Source organism: Taurulus bubalis (assembly GCF_910589615.1).
Source record: "Taurulus bubalis genome assembly, chromosome: 4".
Taxonomy (NCBI): Eukaryota; Metazoa; Chordata; class Actinopteri; order Perciformes; family Cottidae; genus Taurulus; species Taurulus bubalis.
In genome coordinates this window covers 11513808-11532223 of record NC_136592.1, presented here as the reverse complement: position 1 = coordinate 11532223, position 18416 = coordinate 11513808, and the positions used below count along the sequence as shown (strand labels likewise).

At 42.5% G+C, this 18416-nt stretch overlaps 2 protein-coding genes across 2 annotated transcripts; one reads left to right on the top strand and one right to left on the bottom strand.

The window, feature by feature from the left end:
- Positions 1-230: 230 nt before the first annotated feature.
- trappc2l (trafficking protein particle complex subunit 2L) lies at positions 231-1990 on the bottom strand. Its single transcript, XM_079216426.1, has 5 exons — positions 1951-1990; positions 1497-1669; positions 1043-1130; positions 489-568; positions 231-399 (listed from the first exon to the last, which is right to left on the bottom strand). Exons 1-5 carry the CDS (start codon positions 1981-1983, stop codon positions 354-356), a joined length of 420 nt encoding a protein of 139 aa, XP_079072552.1. The 5' UTR covers positions 1984-1990; the 3' UTR covers positions 231-353.
- A 527-nt stretch (positions 1991-2517) lies between these two features.
- galns (galactosamine (N-acetyl)-6-sulfatase) lies at positions 2518-18384 on the top strand (the record flags this gene model as incomplete). Its single annotated transcript, XM_079217020.1, has 14 exons — positions 2518-2625; positions 2909-3032; positions 3807-3881; positions 4028-4130; positions 4451-4594; positions 5386-5452; positions 6094-6221; positions 6336-6475; positions 6568-6671; positions 9761-9903; positions 10387-10489; positions 13206-13327; positions 17114-17231; positions 17942-18384. 14 exons carry the CDS (start codon positions 2518-2520, stop codon positions 18026-18028), a joined length of 1566 nt encoding a protein of 521 aa, XP_079073146.1. The 3' UTR covers positions 18029-18384.
- Positions 18385-18416: the final 32 nt, after the last annotated feature.

The following is an 18416-nucleotide window of genomic DNA, read 5'->3' as shown; positions in this document are numbered from 1 at the left end:
GAAGAGATGACTTTCTAAGTTGCATCAGTGCTTCAAGAGGATGAAGACTAAGGCCAGAGGTGTTGCATTATAAGCTTATGTTGCTGTGAATGCATGGGACAATCCTCAAATTGTTATGCAGTTGCATCTCTTACTGTTTTTACAAACTGATGCGAATGTATTGTGTTGCTGCCCGCAATGTCTTGTATAAAGCCTTTTGCTATGTAAGTGAATAAATAAAAACAATGATCTGCTGATCCATTGTGCAGCAACAATTAAGCTTTATTACTTATGCATTTAATCAAGGCATCATGTAAACAACAATAGGGTGGGGGTTCTGTACAGTAAAGGCTCAGAAGACAGGGTGGAAGAAGTCAGCCAGTTTGCACCATCATTCCAGATACGATGCCATCGAAGGCCCTGGAGAATATGATTTGTCAATTTAAACACTGCTAGATTAAGAACATTTCAGGGATAAAATCTTTTTGAATACCATGTAAAGAACTCACTTGGACTGAATGGTGTCCCCGGGATTGTGAAATGGATTGCACATTACATCGGTAAAAGAGTTGTGTAATTTTCTGAACATCTGGGGCGGGGGGAAAAGCAAACGAGATATTAAACTCTTCCAAAAAAAATCATTAACAAGCACATCAACAACTGTGGTTCGGGTCATGTATGTGTGCATGTACGAAATGTAAAGATTCTGCACTCGTGTCATAACTAACTAAAGCTCTGATGCAAGACTCATTGGCAATACTGTAATTCTGTGATTTATTTATTTATTTATTTTTTTTTTCTGAGAAGTTTACATTTAGCCATCGGATCATTACAGTGAAACGCATTGTGGGAGACGGAACTTTTACTGGTTCATAAAATGTATGCCGAGGCAAAAGGCGACAAGATTTATTTCAGCACTTGCACCTATGCTGTATAAATAGATCAACATCCTGACCGAACAACATTTGTAGATGTTTCATAAACATTTGGCTTTGAGAATTATACCAGCAGGGATGTATTTGGTGATTACACATGCAACAGGATCAATGTCGGCTTAACTTACACTTCTAATTTCATTGTCCCGCAATGATGTGTTTGACGAGTCCACAACGATGACAAACTTCACCTTGGAGTTGGTTACATACCCATATCTTGTTCACCAGTCAAGGATAATCCGTTTCCCCGTAAGACTTTACAGTATGTGCAGAGATACCATTTTACTTTTTATAGTATTAATTATACACTGTACATCCAGATATAAACCATTCTACAACAATAGGATATAAATACAATAGTGTGTATAATCTATGGATTTTAGAGGTATTTCTTGAGCAGAGGCGTGTACATTTAAGTTCTTCAGATGCAATAAAGATATGGTGGCAATCAAAAGATAATGCACCGTAAATCAGTCTAAACCCTGTCAAAGATGCATGATCTAATTAATAGATAAATCAGGCGCTTGGAGTACTTCTCTTGTGGGATTGTCCTGATCCTTAACCTTTAAAAAACAAGGATACACTTTGTAGTCTTCAGTGGGGTAGAGCAGACCCAGGTACAGCTCTCTCTGGTCTCCCAGAGATTTGCCCACTGCTGAGATCTTCTCCTCCACCACATCCAGGGAGGTGTGCACGGTGTAGTGAAACTTCAGCTCATTTTGAGTGGGCACACTGCGGATGTACAGCGGGTAGTTCTGGGACAGGACACACAATGGATGAGCCCTTTAAACGCATCACATGTTCACCACTTGCACAACATGTCAACATAGTTGCAGCACATTGTAACAGCAGCTAAGTATGCTAATGTTGTTAGCTCTCTAACGCTAGCTGTTAAAGTGTTAAAACCTCACGGGCCTCCAGGCGAACAGAGAACGCTGACATTTGCTGAGAGGCGATTATAAGAAAAGGGAAAACAATGTTAACCATTAAAATCAGGCCACGATAAACTGGCACGTTTAACGGCAGCAATCATTACCTCTTTTGCGATCACTGCTATGCACACCGCCATGTTGGTGTTCCTCCTCTGAGCTGTCAGACGCTGTCACGTGACACGCTGCATTCATACGCCGTTGGAAAAAGTGGCAACAGAGACGATTCACGAGTTCATTACGCACGTGTTTTTAAGCCATGTGTTGTTCATAAAAAGTATTAGTGTGTTGTACTTTTATTGACCAAAAGGATTTTTTTTCACATATATGGTGCATTTTTTTTATAACTTCCGACCGATTTAGAATGTTATATCGTACGTCCTACATTTATAAGAAGTCCCTGAATCCACCAGCTATCAAGGAACAATGTTGGAGTTACTCACAGTTGAACACATTATTCATTACGCTATCACACACATTCATATTTTAAATGAATAAAAAACATTACTCTAAAATAATGTACTACCTAAATTCCAAGCAAAAACACACTAAAACAATCGTTCTGCTGTGTATGCGTAACCTTTGCGCTGATGACCCGCATGAAGGCAAACAAACCACTTCCCGAAGTCGATGCTCATGTGACTTGAGCAAGCTCCAGCACAGCAATGCGACTGATGTCTACTGTAACTCTGACTCTCTTTTATGCATTAATATGTTGCACCGTGACAGAAAATACGTCAAATGTTTCATCTCCAAACATTATCATCATGCTCATGGATGACGTAAGTTATTTCCTGTTTAGTATATGCGTCCTTGTGACTTTAGTTCATCACATCAGCAGCACAATTTAGTTTGAGCACTGAATCAGTTTCACAGTTCAAAACATGGCTCCTTCTCTCTTTCTTTCTCCCAGTCCTGGTTTTCTTTGTCTGTTGGTTATGAGGAGCACCCTCTGTCACTATACATGTCATTGAACATTGCAGCTTTCACAATGTTTCTGTGTTTTACCTTTCTTGGTGTGAATGCATATGTATAAACTCTCAATTCTTCCCCTCTGGTACTCAGATGGGTTGGGGGGACTTGGGGGTGTTTGGCCAGCCTTCTAAAGAGACCCCTAACCTGGATGTCATGGCTGCTCAGGGCATGCTGTTCCCAAATTTCTACACCGCAAACCCACTCTGTTCCCCATGTACGTACAGAACCATAACCGGCAGTTCACGTTTCGCAAGATTTTAGGCTAATTTTAGTCTCTCATCACAGCCTTCTAGCTCTAGTGTTCTTATTGACGAATCGATAATTTATTAAACTTAATAAAATTGACCCAACTCAATTGGGTGATTTGCACATTTCCTCATTTAAATACGATATGCAAAACAGATCACATATAAGGTATTTATTGTCACATTACGGTTGTGTGAAACCTTCAAACACCAGCTTGATTATTTCCATGCTTCACTGAAGGTCTCCTTGTAAAATGCTATGGATTCAGAAATTATACAAACCTTGTGGATAACCTTAGAATTGCCGGGTAGTCAAGCTGAAAAGCTGATTTGTATCTTTTTGAGTTGAAATGTGGAGGTACAGCAGTGCTTAGTGTGTGTACATTAATCACATCCATCCATAGCAGTCGATCAATTAAAGGTATTGGTCTTGGTAGTTACAGAAAACTAATTTTCACAATTCTATTCTGTATGTCAAAACTCTGATTCATATCAGTAAAATCCATATATTTATTACTATTATTACTATGACACTAAAGTACAAATGTTATATTTGATTGAAGTATTCAACCAAAGTTCTCCACTAATTAGACAAATTCATTTGTGAGACATTGTTGCAAAGAATAGAGCACGCGTGACTATTTGATTGCCAGCAACAACAAAAAAACATGTGGAAGACAGTTATAATATAATAATAATAATATATTATCATAATATATTAATTTTGATCATTTTAACAACAGCCAGAGCTGCTCTTCTCACCGGGAGGCTGCCTATCAGAAACGGTTTCTACACCACGAATGCCCACGCCAGAAACGGTACACTCTCAATATATCCTTAATGTGCAAATTATCCAGCTGCAAATAATTTCTTGAAAGCTTTCTGATTACTTAGTCTATAATGTACAATGTGCAATAAAGTCATGGGAAGTCTTGTACACTAAATATTTTGATGTTTCCTGTAGCATACACACCACAGGAGATAGTGGGAGGAATTTCTAAGGATGAGATTTTGATACCCCAGATGTTGAAGAAAAAAGGCTATGTCAGCAAGATAGTTGGAAAATGGTGAGCTCTATATCTTTCTGTCATCTTTGTTTCAGAGGTTACTGTATGTTGAGGACGACAGGTGATGGTGCCTGTGAAATAAATTAGTCGAATAAATTCAACAAATAGAAAATCATGTTTGCATGCTATAGTCAATTAATTACAAATGATGTATTACTGATGGTAATTTGAAAGATACGCTGATTTTATACCAGCTTTTTTATGTTTTCTTGGCACAAGTACATTTGATTTGTAGTAATGATCTGAATTTAAACCTGCAGAGTGATCCTTCAGTCACATTGATCTTACAATGTGTGAGTGCACTTTGTTTGTCACTACAGGCATCTGGGCCACAGACCTAAGTACTTGCCTCTGGAGAAGGGTTTTGATGAATGGTTTGGTGCACCGGACTGCCACTTTGGCCCTTACAACAGCAGCACCAGACCCAACATCCCTGTCTACAACAACTCTGAGATGCTTGGCAGGTAGTATCGCACACAGGCACTCAGATATACATAACAGCAGACAGAAACAGAGCCTGAAAATCTATAAAAATATTCTTTCCCTGGTGACTCAGTGGAATAGTTAGTCAGGCTGCTTCTCTGGATGATTTGAGTGTCTCCCCTCCTCTTCCTTCTCTGTACCAGCTGTGCTTGTGTATTCCATTTTCCGCCCATTTGTTTTCCCCAAAACAGCCATATGTGTATTCAGGGTCATTGGAACTGGCAGCCGGGCGTGTTTTTCGCTTAGCCGTGGGTTTAATCAGCGCTGCATACCTGGGCCCTGGACAGACACACACACACATAGACACATATACACACAGAGACACACTTTCACCCTCAAGAGACGGCAGGTTGCGTTGTCTGTGTGCAAGGACACCTGGAGGAAGTGAAGCGTAAGAAAAGGAGATGCCTGTCACTGCTTCTCTGCTCGCCGCGCCACGCTTCAGCAACACCTCATAACAGTTCCCTCTGCTCAGCTCTGCTGAGACTTCCCGAATATATCTTTTACCAAATCTGCTGCAAACACAGTCCGCAAGAGGGACATTTTCCTCCATTGTCTTAATGATTTAGTTTGCAGTAGTTCCAGTCAATTGAGAGGGAAATTGAAAGCCCTGACAATACAATCAGGTCGTTGTGAAAAAAATCATTTCATGCGGTTGAATAAGCAGAGGAGAAATTGAATGATGTGAGGTCAGCAGGTATTCAGATGGGATGATAGATAACTAATAATGAAGGCTTATTTAATAAATCATGTCAACCTACTTGTTTTCCAGATACTATGAGGAGTTTAAGATTGACAAGAAGACTGGAGAGTCCAACCTCACACAGATGTACTTGCTGGTAAGTGAAGGCACACTTAGCTCAGATGATACAACCCTTTCAGTGGAGCAGAGTATGCCAGGCACACCCGTTGTGTTTCACAGTTTAGCTTGTAAAGCAATTAATAGAATATAAGGAAATATAATACAATTATATTGTTCGCCAGAGTGGAAAATTGTCTTTGGCTCACCAAAACACAATAGGACATAAACATAAATCATCTATTTAACAAATCAAAAGCACAATTTAAGCCTAATTTTGGCCAGAAGTGGATTGTTGACGTTTGCGCACACTCTTGATTTTATCTGCTGCCTACGTCAGTCCCTCCCGTTCAGTTCCTGAATGGATGAAAAGCAGCGTGCAGAGACGCACTGCATGCTTGAAAGGTGTACTCTGCCGTCACAAGAGCCAGATCGGTCAAGTAGAGCTCATATTAGAATGCGTTATGGAACTAGACTGGTTTCAGTGGCGTTATACTTTATATGGCTGATTGTTAGGAAAATTAAATAAAGACAAAATGTAGAATTTGTGTGTGGTAGGATAACGAGAAAGTGGTTACTTTGGATCAATGGGCATCAGTACTGTAAATCAAGCTCCAGTAAGTCATTTGACATCTGCACTGCCAGTGTTGTAACACTCTCTCACACCTCCCACCTCTACAGGAAGGTCTTGACTTCATAGTCCGTCAGACTGAGGCCCAGCGTCCCTTTTTCCTCTACTGGGCCGCGGACGCCACTCACGCCCCCGTTTATGCCTCCAAACGCTTCCTAGGGAGGAGCCAGCGAGGCCGGTACATTATATCCTACCTTACTGACTTTATTGTTGTCTATCAGCTGCATGGGGTTGTAACTTAATTTATTTCATGTGGGGAATGATACAAGCTGTGGTTGTCTGTGTTGTGTAGGTATGGTGATGCAGTGATGGAGCTAGACTACAGCATCGGTCAGATCCTGTCCTTGCTGCAGAGTCAGGGTATCAAAAATAATACCTTTGTCTTCTTCACCTCGGACAACGGAGCTGCTTTGATATCTAGTCCAAACGAAGGTGGGCGCCACACACACACACACACACACACACACACACACTCTTCTGGACTGTATTTGTGTAATTTTAGTTTTGTGCATCTGATTCCTCAGGCGGGAGCAATGGGCCATTCCTCTGCGGGAAGGAGACCACCTTTGAAGGGGGCATGAGGGAGCCAGCCATTGCCTGGTGGCCTGGACACATCAAAGGAGGCACGGTGAGAATACCCCTGTGATTTAAAGCTTTTACCAAATAAAGCCACCACAAGAAAATCCAAGACGATCATTCACTTAATCCCTACCATCTTCTCTAGAGACTAGACTAGACCCAGGATCCCGAGCCGAGTTTTTCCCCAAGCGCCTTAATGTTCTGCCTATCAACAGGTACCAGGAGCTGATATGTTCTCTGTGAAGCTGCAGGGGATGGAGAGGACTGCAAAACAGGGTTGAGAGTAAAGGAATAATAATTTCACTAATCCTCTCTTTTGAATGATTGTTGCTTTTTTGTTTAATTTGTGTATCATTTACCACTTTAACATGCACAGACACACGCACAGACACACAGACACACAGACACACACACACACACACACACACACACACACACACACACACACACACACACACAGACCTAGTGGCGCTATAACCAGTTGGAATATGTTCAACTTCTATCGAGTGATTAAACCGCAGAAACTGTAGAGATGAACTGTGTGATTGCGGCCACAAAGTGTGTGGGTGCTTTTTCCACTGTTTCCTCAAATATTTTTGGGCTTGAATTAATGCTCCAAACTCTCTCTTTCCTCCCCCTCCCCAATTTAACCCCCCACCCACACCGTGATCCTCTAAGCCTGTGCGTTCTGCAAATGACTTTTAATTGTATTAGGGGCAGCTGTGACACGGGGCTGTGACGCAGAGGGATTTGGTGGAGGAGCGAGCGGAGGCTGCAGTCTGCAGTAAGCCTTGCCCCTGGCTCATCTCACAGGGGTGTGCTGGGGCCTGATAGCACAGCAGAGTAGCGAGGGAGAGGGGGATTGGGAGCGTCTTAAGCGGCTAATCTGTTTGTGTGTTTGCTGAGGTTGGATTGAGCCGTAATGAGGACTTCAGTATCTGAATATGCCAGGCGCTCAGGATAAAGGAACGGGAGGGGTGGGGGGGTACAGGGAAGGAAGCAAGGAAGAAGTAAAAGAGGTGGCTGGTGTAGAGAAGAGAAAAGGAAGAGTGCTAAAGACGCTGGCACTGCCACACTGCTAGGAATGTTGCTGTGTTCGCAGGGCTTTGCTGCACCTGTGCCACTTCATAATTGACCAGTGTGTCTGTGTCTGTGTGTGCAGATCAAGTCTCTGTCATTTTTGTTTCATTCTACATGCCTGCATATATATTTTCTATATATATATATATATAGCTCTTTGGGGTTGTGGTGACAATGCTGCTTTGTTGGAGCTACTATACTCTAGTACTCTACATCTCTGGAAAGGAGGGCAGACCGGGCACAGGGATGCCTCTTCTTGTTTTGTAGTCTTCTGAAATCTCTGTTGATCTGTGCATTGAAAGGTCCATAAGCTCTTTGAGCAAAATGCTGCAGACAACAGTCACGCAAGCCTTTGCTCGGGGCGATTTCAGCAGGTTTATTGTAGCGACTGAGAACAGATGCATCTTTACAATATTGAGATGAAGAGATACGCTTTTGGGGGAGTTTATGATAGAAAGATGACTTTGTCTTGATTAACCTTAATTTAACTGACTTGTTTGAATGTGCAGGAAAGCGTTTTCCTTCACTGGTGTTTAGGAGGGTAGCTGGAGGTGTACTGGAATGAAGGAGCATGGCCAGTCTGAAGCAGGTGCAGATTCAGCATTCTTCTGGTGCCGGTGGGGGGCCGAGGGGCCAGGACGATGGAGGAATAAAGATTGGCAGGCGGGTGGGGTGTGGGCCCGACAATGTTGTCGAGGGTCACAATCCCCTTTGTTGTGTTTTATCAGGCCGCAGACACACAGGCAGAATGGCAGGGAGAGGTATAGAAGAACTGCCTCCTCAGATAACCAACAGCACCACTCACAACACAGAGAGGAATGCAAGAAAAATAATGTGACATTAATAGAGAGGGATGAGTCAGTCAAAATGAAAAAGAAAAGAATAAAGGGTGAAGAAAGACGGAAGTTCAGCGTTGACTGCAAAAGGGGGCAGAGCCAATGAAGGACAGAAATAAAAGATGCCAACTCCTTAGATAAATTCCTGTCAGAGCAGTCTGAGTCTAAAAGTTTTGCTTTTTTGGTCGTGCAAGTTATTACTAAGTAAATGTCAGTTTTGCCTCTTCTTGTGTCCTTTTGTCCTGTCTTCTTTTAATGGTTTGTGTGTGTCTGTGTGAGGGCTACTTAAAAAAATGAAGTGAAGGACTAAATCTGTTGTGTGTGTGAGAGAGAAAGAGAGAGAGGGTGAGTGTCTGGATGTGCAGATAGATCATGGAATGCATTGCAAAGCCTTTTCTGTGGCTGGTTCTGTGGATACAGAAGAAAGGGGAATTCATTTCAGTGCTAAGGAGCTTGTGTGAGTGTGTGTCTGTGTCTATATGTGTGCTGGTTGCCGATATGAGCACAGCGGCACATGGCGGTGCAGCTGCAGAGGCCTGATAGCGCTATCTGATTGTGAGCGTGCCGTCTCCCTCTAAGGCTCGCTCAGGAGAGAATGGAAGGGAAGATCAAGGATGACAACGAAAAAATGTCATTTTATCTGAAAATAGTTCAAAGTTTATAAATAAAATAAAGCTTTTCACTGGGACTGGGAGAAAGAGATAAAACAGCAGCTCACTCCAGCCGTCTGCTTGCCCGGGCCTCGTCCTCTCCCTACTTTCTCTCTTCTTTTTCTTCGCTCCTCCTTTCTCCCCCCCCAAAAAAAACTAATTTAGAACGAGAGGCATTTCGGAGGCTCTATAGTAAACCTGCAAGCAGAGATTAGAGAGGAGACTGAAGAAATGCACCTCTTTCCTACATGTGTACACACTACGACACATACAAACATCCTATCATGACTATGCATTGTTGCCTCGAAGCAAATGCAGCATAAAAGAGCATGCTTTTGGTATTCCTGAACCATAAAACAGTTATTTCTTGATTTGTGAGTATGTCATTATTTGCGACCAATGGCAAACAACCAAGAACCAATGAGGAACAATTTATGTTTTAGTCCTTGAGAGGACATTTGGCCAGTCCTTATTTCTTCAAAGGTCTTCACTTTTCCCCCCAATCCTAACGCTTGTGTGAAATTGCTTGTCATCGTCCAGACAGTGATTGTGGATTTCAATTCCTTTTCCAGGTGAATTACCAGTTGGCCAATGTGATGGACCTGTTCACCACCAGTCTGGCTCTGGCCGACATCAGCCCTCCTGATGACCGAGCCCTGGATGGACTGGACTTGACACCAGTCCTGCTAAACCGCTTACACGGACTCCAAAGCAGGTGAGTACACGCACACTAGCTGTTGCTTTGAGATGTTTGGTGTTTGTGGCCTTTACTTTGGAGCCCAGATCTTCTTAAGTTTTGAGCATTAAAGCATGCGGATGTTAGCATTCACATTGTACTTACTGTACAGCTCAAAGCTCTACTTTGCCTAAAAGTACAGCCCCACAGAGCCATTAGTATGGCTGTAGACGCTTAACCTTTTTGTTTCATGTAAGTGAAGATCATTTTAAAATTCCGCTGATTTTTTTTGAGAGTATTTTGCATTTCTGATAGTCTTTTTTGTGTGTCTATGTAAGTTGCTGCTACTGTGACAAACTAATTTCCCCTTGGGGATAAATAAAGTATCTATCTATCTATCCATGTTGCTGGATTGTTAAAAAATTGCGAGAATGGGTATAAAACAGTGAGAGTGGACTCAAGTGTAAGCGTGCCAAGATAAAAACACTTTTTTTTTAAACTCCCTCGTCTCACCCTCAACAGGCCGATCTTCTATTACCGTGGGAATGAGCTGATGGCTGTGAGGCTCGGACAATACAAGGCACACTACTGGACCTGGAGCAACTCATGGGAAGAGTTTAACCACGTAAGACTCCTCTGTATCACAGCAACTCTGTCCCCGTCTCTGTTCCCTCAGTTCTTGATTTGCACTGCTACATCCTCCCTCTTTGTCTCTCCTAATCTTACTCAAACACACAAACACTTTCACTGTTGGTGTTATCTCGAAAATGGCTCATCAGTTGACTGCTGTGTACATCAGAGCGTAATGAATATTAATGAAGAACCCCCACATCAGCGAACTTACATCATTCATCAACCAGTTGACTTGTTTGTTCTGACTCCATGGAGAGTTTCTTCCTCTCCATTTACATAGCTACATTCCCTGCTGTAGACTTGTTCTCTTGGCACCAAGGAGCTCAAAAGGAAGAAAGAAAGGCAGATGTCAGCAGTATGTCTCGGCCGTAATTACATCAACTCAATGCTGATTAAATGCATCAGGAAAGATGGGAAATCTGACACTTGAGAAGCAGGATAGTGTGGTCCTTCTTCCTCTCCTCTGTCCAGAAAACCATGTCCTCCTGTCCTCCCATCATGGCTCTGCTTTTCCTGTTTTCCAGTTTGTTTTATGCCCCATCGGTCGCTTAAATTGCTCTCTCCTTCAGGGCCACTGAATCAATAGCAGCCTCCTTTATCAACTCATGTGAACTGAAGTGGAACTTCACAAATAATGGCGTCTGATTGCCTGTGAGTTGCCTATCGATTTGTGCGGGTGTGTGTGCGTTTGTATATTGTATATTAGAGAGAGAGAGAGAGAGGTGTACATGAATGTTCGGTTGTTCGTAGATGTCTGTGTGTGTTTTATGGAGTGACTGTTGAGTTCTTTCGAGGGAAAGTTAAATTCTCAATATGCTTGGTGTCATTATGGTTGAATGCTTAAACTGTCCATCTCATGTAACCCATAGTACATTTTATAAGCATGAGAAATGTAAACAAACTGACTTATTGGTCAAACTACACATGACATGTTTGGAAAATTAGCTTCAGAAGGTTCAAGGTCCCTATTTAGGCCTACACTTGCAGCAATGATGGAATTGCAGCAATTATTGAATCATCTGGACCCTCAAAACTCCAATAAACAGAGGCTTCATTTTAATCTGCCTTGCAGCATAAATACATCACTCCTCTTTTTACTGAAATAAAAGTAATGTTTTCCTGCTTATTCTTCAGCTTTGGTAATACTTTAAAATCTGATTGTTTTCCCCATGGTTGGAAAATAAACAAGGGAAGATGTGTGTCTGTGAAGAAGAACAAAATTACAGGTTAATAGTCGAGGGACATATCGCTCCGTCTGGGTTGTGTTCAGCTCAGCCATGAGGAAAATGAGAAATTTCACAGGCTTAAATTGCCCTCATCAAACTCTCTTGAGGCGGCGTTGTGATGTTAATATTGCAAAAATATAGTTTGTCGTAGCTGTGGCTCCTTTGTATCTGTATTGTTGAGTAACCTCCGATACATTAGGAGCTTTATGGCACCAGGGGTAGCTTTTTTAACCTTGTTGGATGAATGAAAAACGACTTTTTCCCCAGACCCCTGTTAGTCCAACACTTGTTGTGTCATAACATTATGCATGCATTGTGTTGCAGGAATTGGCACGAGATACAGAGACACAGATTCACTGACTTCATGGCAAAAAGGGCCAACGTACATTACTGAAGTTTGAAAGGAGCATCCATAAATAAACTGCTTTTTTTTATCCATGAAGTAGAACATAGATAGCATATATATAGTTTTGAATAATCAGCCACAAGCTATGTAAAGTGAATATTCTTTCAAATCATACTTTTTCCTTTTTTGATCAAAAAGGCACAAAATACTTCCTTTTCCAAGATCCATCCTGCCACCGCTGGATGCTCCTGCACCTTATCTTGTAATAGCGACTGCTCTGCTCCGGTTTGAAAGCAGCCGAGTTGTATCTATAGCATTAATGTTAGAGGAGATATGGAGTCCTTGCTGTTATGTCTTATGTATAAGAGACAGAGAGACCAACACAGCAGGCCTTTCTGGCTGCTCCTTTGGGATTTATTTCATTCTTTTCTGCATTGCTAAGCTTCTGGCTTCAAAAGACAGGGCAAGTTTTGATCAGAGGAGGCTGTGCAGGGCGGGGGGGGGGGGCATCTATCCTTTTCACTTTCTCGCTCTTCTTCATGTATTTTTGAGGTGCTCTGTTGAGCGATCTCAGAGGGGGGCAGCAACAATGCCTTACAGATGAATGCTTTCTCAATATTAGTTGTGCTCATCAAAATGTTTGTGTGTTTGTTTGTTTGTTTGTTTGTGTGTGTAAGAAGGGGACAGATCTCCAGGGAGTTCTGGAGGAGTGAGTGTGACTCAATTCAGCTGCAATCACTGCCAGACTCACGAGAATGGAGTTGGAGCGAAGGAGAGATGGGGGGAGACTATAATATATAAATGGACTATACAAGTACCAGCATACATACAGAAGACCGGGCCACAGGGCTCAGGCTGAGTGGTGAAAGGCTCTCAGTGGTGTATAAAAATAAACCAGAGCAGGCATGTAGCATAACATCAGATAATATAGAAACATGGAGAGAAAGAAATGCTTCTCTCTGATCTGAAGGATTCATTCGTTCCTCCTCACATGCCAGATTTTACTCTCAGTATACTGTATTACCAGTCACAAACCTAATTCATACTCTGCTTGAGTTACATCATAACAAATATTGTACACACCTGTATTGTGCAATTGAGGCAAAGGTTTTTTTCTCTCTTTTTGTGTCTTACAGGGCATCAACTTCTGTCCAGGTCAAGAGGTCCCGGGTGTGACTACTCACGACCAGAAAGAGCACACACTGGAGCCAATCATTTTCCACCTGGGGCGGGATCCTGGGGAAAAGTACCCCATCAGGTTGGTTCCCTAAAAACTTCAACCCTGCTTCCAGCTGATTTCCAGTAGGAGAGGGGAGACAAAACAATTGAGAGCAGTGGGGTGAGAAGGGAGTCAGCCATACAGGAGCAAATGAAGAGGTGCTGCAAAAAGAACTGGAGGAGTGAGAATAGGAAAGCAGTTTGTCTGTTGGTCGAGCTGTATGTGTATGAGATCAATGCTCAGTGGCATGAAAAAGAAGGTGTTTGGATTGATCCGCTCAGCCAGAGCACACCTGATTACACCCTCTCTCTTTGTGATTGCAAACAGCTCCTTAAAGATCGCTATCTGGCTCTCAACACTCCAGTGCACCGCTGCAGGTTAAAATTGTAAGATAAATTGTCCAGGTCTAAATTGAGGGTGAGTGCTGTTTAATAGAGTTTTGTATGTCTCTGCCTTTGCCCAAAGGAGAGTTAAGAATCACCGAGAGGAGAGAGTGACACCAGGAACACAGGCGACCGAGGCTGAACTCAGACCATTACTAAATAAGGGTGCAGAGATAGATGAGCGTCGTCTTTTTACTGCGTACCATCAGTGCAGAATATTGATGTGATCTTTTAGAAAATATGACATCATGACTAATACATTAAGATAATCTAAAAAGCGCTTTAATTAGAGAATATTCTCCTGTGCTTAGGGTTCGCTTTGGCTCCCTCCCACTACAAAACCTCGCCGATTGACCTTTCTGTTCTGCCTTCTGCAGCTCTGCCTCTCGCATTCTGCTCTGGACTCATCTCCTCTTTGCCTCCTGCTCCAACTTCGTTCAGCTCTGTAGTGAGATTGGATGATAAAACATTAATGTTGTTTTTCAATTGCTCACCTTTTAGCCTTGCTATTCACTTGAAAGAATAAAAAAAAGAAAGAAGAAAGAAGCAAAAAGCAATCAGTACGCAGCCATGTGTTGGGCGGAGTGTTAGATGTGCACACACAACCAACCAAAAATGCCCACTCATTTTTCACCTCTGCAGCAGCGTTTGTCTTCAAGGTCACCCCCCACCCCAGCTGCATGACCTCTTCACTGTTCTTCTTCTTTCTAATCAGCACTATACGTTCCCCTTCCTCTCCAAACTTTTGTCTTACCTTTTCCCTTGTTACTTCTCTCTCTCCACCTACTGCTGTGCACCTCAACTCACTTCTCACCAGTCAGCTGCTGTCCCTCTGCATCCACTGGGACCGTTCTCTTCCATCCTAGTTAAGTGTGTGTTTGTGTGTACACATGTGTATGTGTGCGTTTTGTCCGTGTGCTCCTCGGTCCCCCAGCTGGACTGGCTGCCTGGCCGTCATTAATCTCTGTCTACACCTAAAGAGCCACTTAAGATGATGTAGGGCCTGTCTGCACACATACCTTCACTACTGTCGCAGGATGTGATATAGCAAAGAGCACACTCGCACACAGTCCCCAGTCCAGAACAGTCAACCATGAAATCAGTAGATCATAATTATGCAATCCAGGAGAGGATGTACTAACAAAAATACAGAGGCCTAGACCCATTTGATTGGAGTTGGAGGTCCTGCGTTGATGGCCCATCATTCCATGATGCAGCACAAACCCAGCCAGATCTGCACCCTCACAGCTCAGCGACTCTGGACCCCCACTGGATTCGTTCAAAGCCTTTTTGCTGCCTTCCACTTTGCCCTCCATATCTGTGACCTCAGGCCCCGAGGTTAACACATCCTTCTTTCACACCACCAACCTCAGCTCACGTCCCCAGAGCCTCGGCCATCCAGAGTGTAGTCCCAGCTCCAACACTGCAGGCCGCCCTGCACAGTCTGGCCTCATCTGCTGCCTGCCACCAAGCTCTTGTGTCCCCAATCAATAGTCCTTACTGAAGTGCTCAATTTCCACTGGGGTGGAGAAGGTGGTGGAGGGGAGGGGTAGGCAGGACAGATGTATTTGATTGTCTCCTCAATTCCCCCACCTTCTGCTACTGTGTGTGTGTGTTCCAGCAATAGTGTTATGAATCAGTAATCAGAGTGGTGACACACCTGAGCAATGCCCCCATCCCCCGTGGGTGCCATACATTATAAATCAAAAGACTCCATTTGCATAGAGCCTGCTTATTATTCCAGATTTTTGTCTCCACACCAGTAAGCTAAGGGTTATAATCATGATAATGAGCCGTGCTGACTGGGGGCTTTTTGTTATTTGTTTGCAGCGGGGGCATAAACAAATGATATTATTAGTTTTTGATTTAGAGGTCTGCAGTGTGCGATTTTGAGTGCATAGACAAAACAAAAGAAAACGTAATGTCTCGTGCAAGTTTATCCGCACATGGCATGCTTTGCCTGCAGACTTGTGTGGGGAATTGAATTCTTATAGCGGTCTGATAAATCTCCCCTACATTTACGTCTATTAAGTTGTTTCGTCACTTATCACAAAATGAATCGCAGCAATCAGTAGCGGGCACAGATAGGAGGGGAATGAAATATCGTATTGGGATTTTTAGATAGCTGAAGCAATTTTATCTGAATATCTGATTTGTAACCGAGGGGAGTAATCCAGCCGGGGTCACAATGCGTAGATAGTTAGCTCATGACGGAAAAGGCGCACCAGGAGAGAGACTAATTGCAGCCAGTGCACTACCAGTCGAGTAATTGTAGGGGAAAGTAAAGACTGAGAGTATCAAGGAAAGGAGCAGGTGCTGGCTGATGGAGGAAGCCTTGCTGCCCTGTGGGAGATCTAAGAGGGAGGGTAGGTGTGAGCTGGACAGGGCCTGGGGTTATTACTCTAATTGACACTTCACCTCACACACATGCACATGTTCCCCAGGGGCCAATCAGAGGGCTGGGTTTGCAGTGGAGGGAGGATGGAAGGCTGGCACAGGTGCTGCCGGCGAGTGTATCAGGGGTGTAATTGCACTGCTGATATTTGTCTATCTGTGTCACGCCACCAGACGCCCACTCCCCCAACACACACACACACACACACACACGCACACACACACACACAAGCACACGTAGCCCATTAACCCTACAGGTCCTATTGAGAGCGGCGTTCCTTTGAAAGCCTTCGGGGCCCCTGTGTTTTACACAATGAATATAATAATGCACAGAGGTGCTCAGGCTCTCTGGTGTCCAACCGCAGTAATTGAGAGACGGGATGGGATAGAGGTTATATAGTTCAGCCTGCTGAGTGCACTTTCCCAAAGGGTGCCTGAGTGGACAGCATGTGTGTGTGTGAGCGTTTTTGTTTTTGTTGTTGAAAGCTACATCATGTCCCCTCTCTGATATAATGAGTAAAGCTTAGACTGGATACATGTGCAATGGGCGTTTACTACAATACTTACAACAATACTACAAAACAACTGAAACAATTGGACAAAACGGCACTAGAATAAAAACCGATGTGAGGAAGTGTGTGTATAGTGTGTGTGTTTATTTACATTCATAAACTAACTGTCATCTTTGTTGACGGTAAAGCCATTGTTTCACTTGTTTATTAAAAACTTGAAATTCTGATCTCAAAATTGGTTTATTAATTGATTGACAGACAAATTTATTTAATTGCCAATTAATAGTTTTTTTTTTAAATGCGATGTGAGGATTTGCTGCCTGTCTTTGTCATGTATCATTTTAATTTGAAAATCTTTAAAAAATATATATACTTTTGGTCGAACAAGACAAGACATCTAAAGATGAAAATTGTAATAGGGCATTTTTTTCACCTTTTTCATTTTTTATTTTGATTGATCCAAAAAAGACATTGTCAAACAATGGATGATGAAACTTAGTTGTAGACCTATGAGTCTGTGCATTTTGTGTTTGCAGTGTTCTGACTAAGGAGTACCAGGATGTGCTGAGCAGGATCTCTCCAGTTGTGGAGCAGCATAAGAAGACTCTGGTGCCGGGTGTTCCCCAGCTCAACATGTGTGACCTGGCGGTGATGGTGAGATTTACCAAACATCATAATGCACTTTATTCTTGAAACTGCAAAATATAATAATGATGTTGTGAAAAGAGGCTTTGTTGCGTGTGTCGCATTAATTATTTTCCCAATTAATCCAGAGGAAGTGGACCAAAGCTAATTCAGTTTTCACAGCAGATACTGTACATTTATTTTTGGGGCTTCCACCTTAACTCTGTTCTCTCCATCACAGTTCTCATCAGATGTATTACTACATACATTGATAACGCGTACATTAATAACTGAGAATCAAATCTAATTTAGGATTATTTAAAGGAGCTAAATTGAACACTGGCTTTGTCAACAGACGCACCACACATTGGAGGCTTCACTGCTGTGGATTCATTTGTGGCATCGCACTGACCCCTAGTGGTGAAGAAAATGAGCCCAGTTAGAATGAATTATGTTTGGGCGCTTTTAAAACACCTATTGTTTTTCTACATTATGTTTCCAGTATAAGACAAACCTTGTCTTTTCATACATCTTCAACAAGGTGGGAACATATCATTTTCAATGACACAGGATACATGCTATTGCTAAGCCAGAAGAAAAGACTTTGAAGAGAAGCATTAAGCGCACAAAACAGTAAACTGTGGCCTCCTGATAACCCAATAACCGTTTTACTTTATATAACAAATATCTTTGATAACATCATAATGTTGTTCTTATGTGATGGCCGCTCTCTGTTACAGAATTGGGCCCCTGCAGGCTGTGAGAATTTAGGAAAGTGTCTCAAAGTGCCCAAGTCTGAGCCCTGGAAGTGTGACTGGCCACACTGAGACAAGGAGGAACCAAAACCTAAAGATGTGCCTTTCTACAGAACAACAAACAAACCGTCAAAAGATGTCTTGGGTCATGTGCGATGCTAAAATGGACATGGATTTGGACACATTAAGGGAATAATGTTGATATAACAACATTATATAAACTATGAAAATAGCTTTTACATTTGTGATTTTAATGAGCCGACACAAGTTTGACCTGTTCTGGGGGAAAAACTGCATCACGAGCCACTGGTTGAAGTCAGGACTCATTAAATGACATAGAGCAGATAGGGAAATGTATTTATTTTGATCATGACGAATGTAATGAATTATACCGTGTTGAATTATTAGATTAGTTTTGTATCCTTGTCACATGCACACTGCAAAAATAAAAATATTTTTA

What these genes read in the sequence shown, in the direction of transcription:
- trappc2l (XM_079216426.1), bottom strand. Translation starts at nt 1,983, where the DNA reads ATGGCGGTGTGCATAGCAGTGATCGCAAAAGAG. An exon ending in GGGACAATGAAATTAGAAGT is followed by an intron (nt 569 to 1,042) that starts GTAAGTTAAGCC and finishes CCCCCGCCCCAG; the next exon opens with ATGTTCAGAAAATTACACAA. An exon ending in GGGGACACCATTCAGTCCAA is followed by an intron (nt 400 to 488) that starts GTGAGTTCTTTA and finishes CATATTCTCCAG; the next exon opens with GGCCTTCGATGGCATCGTAT.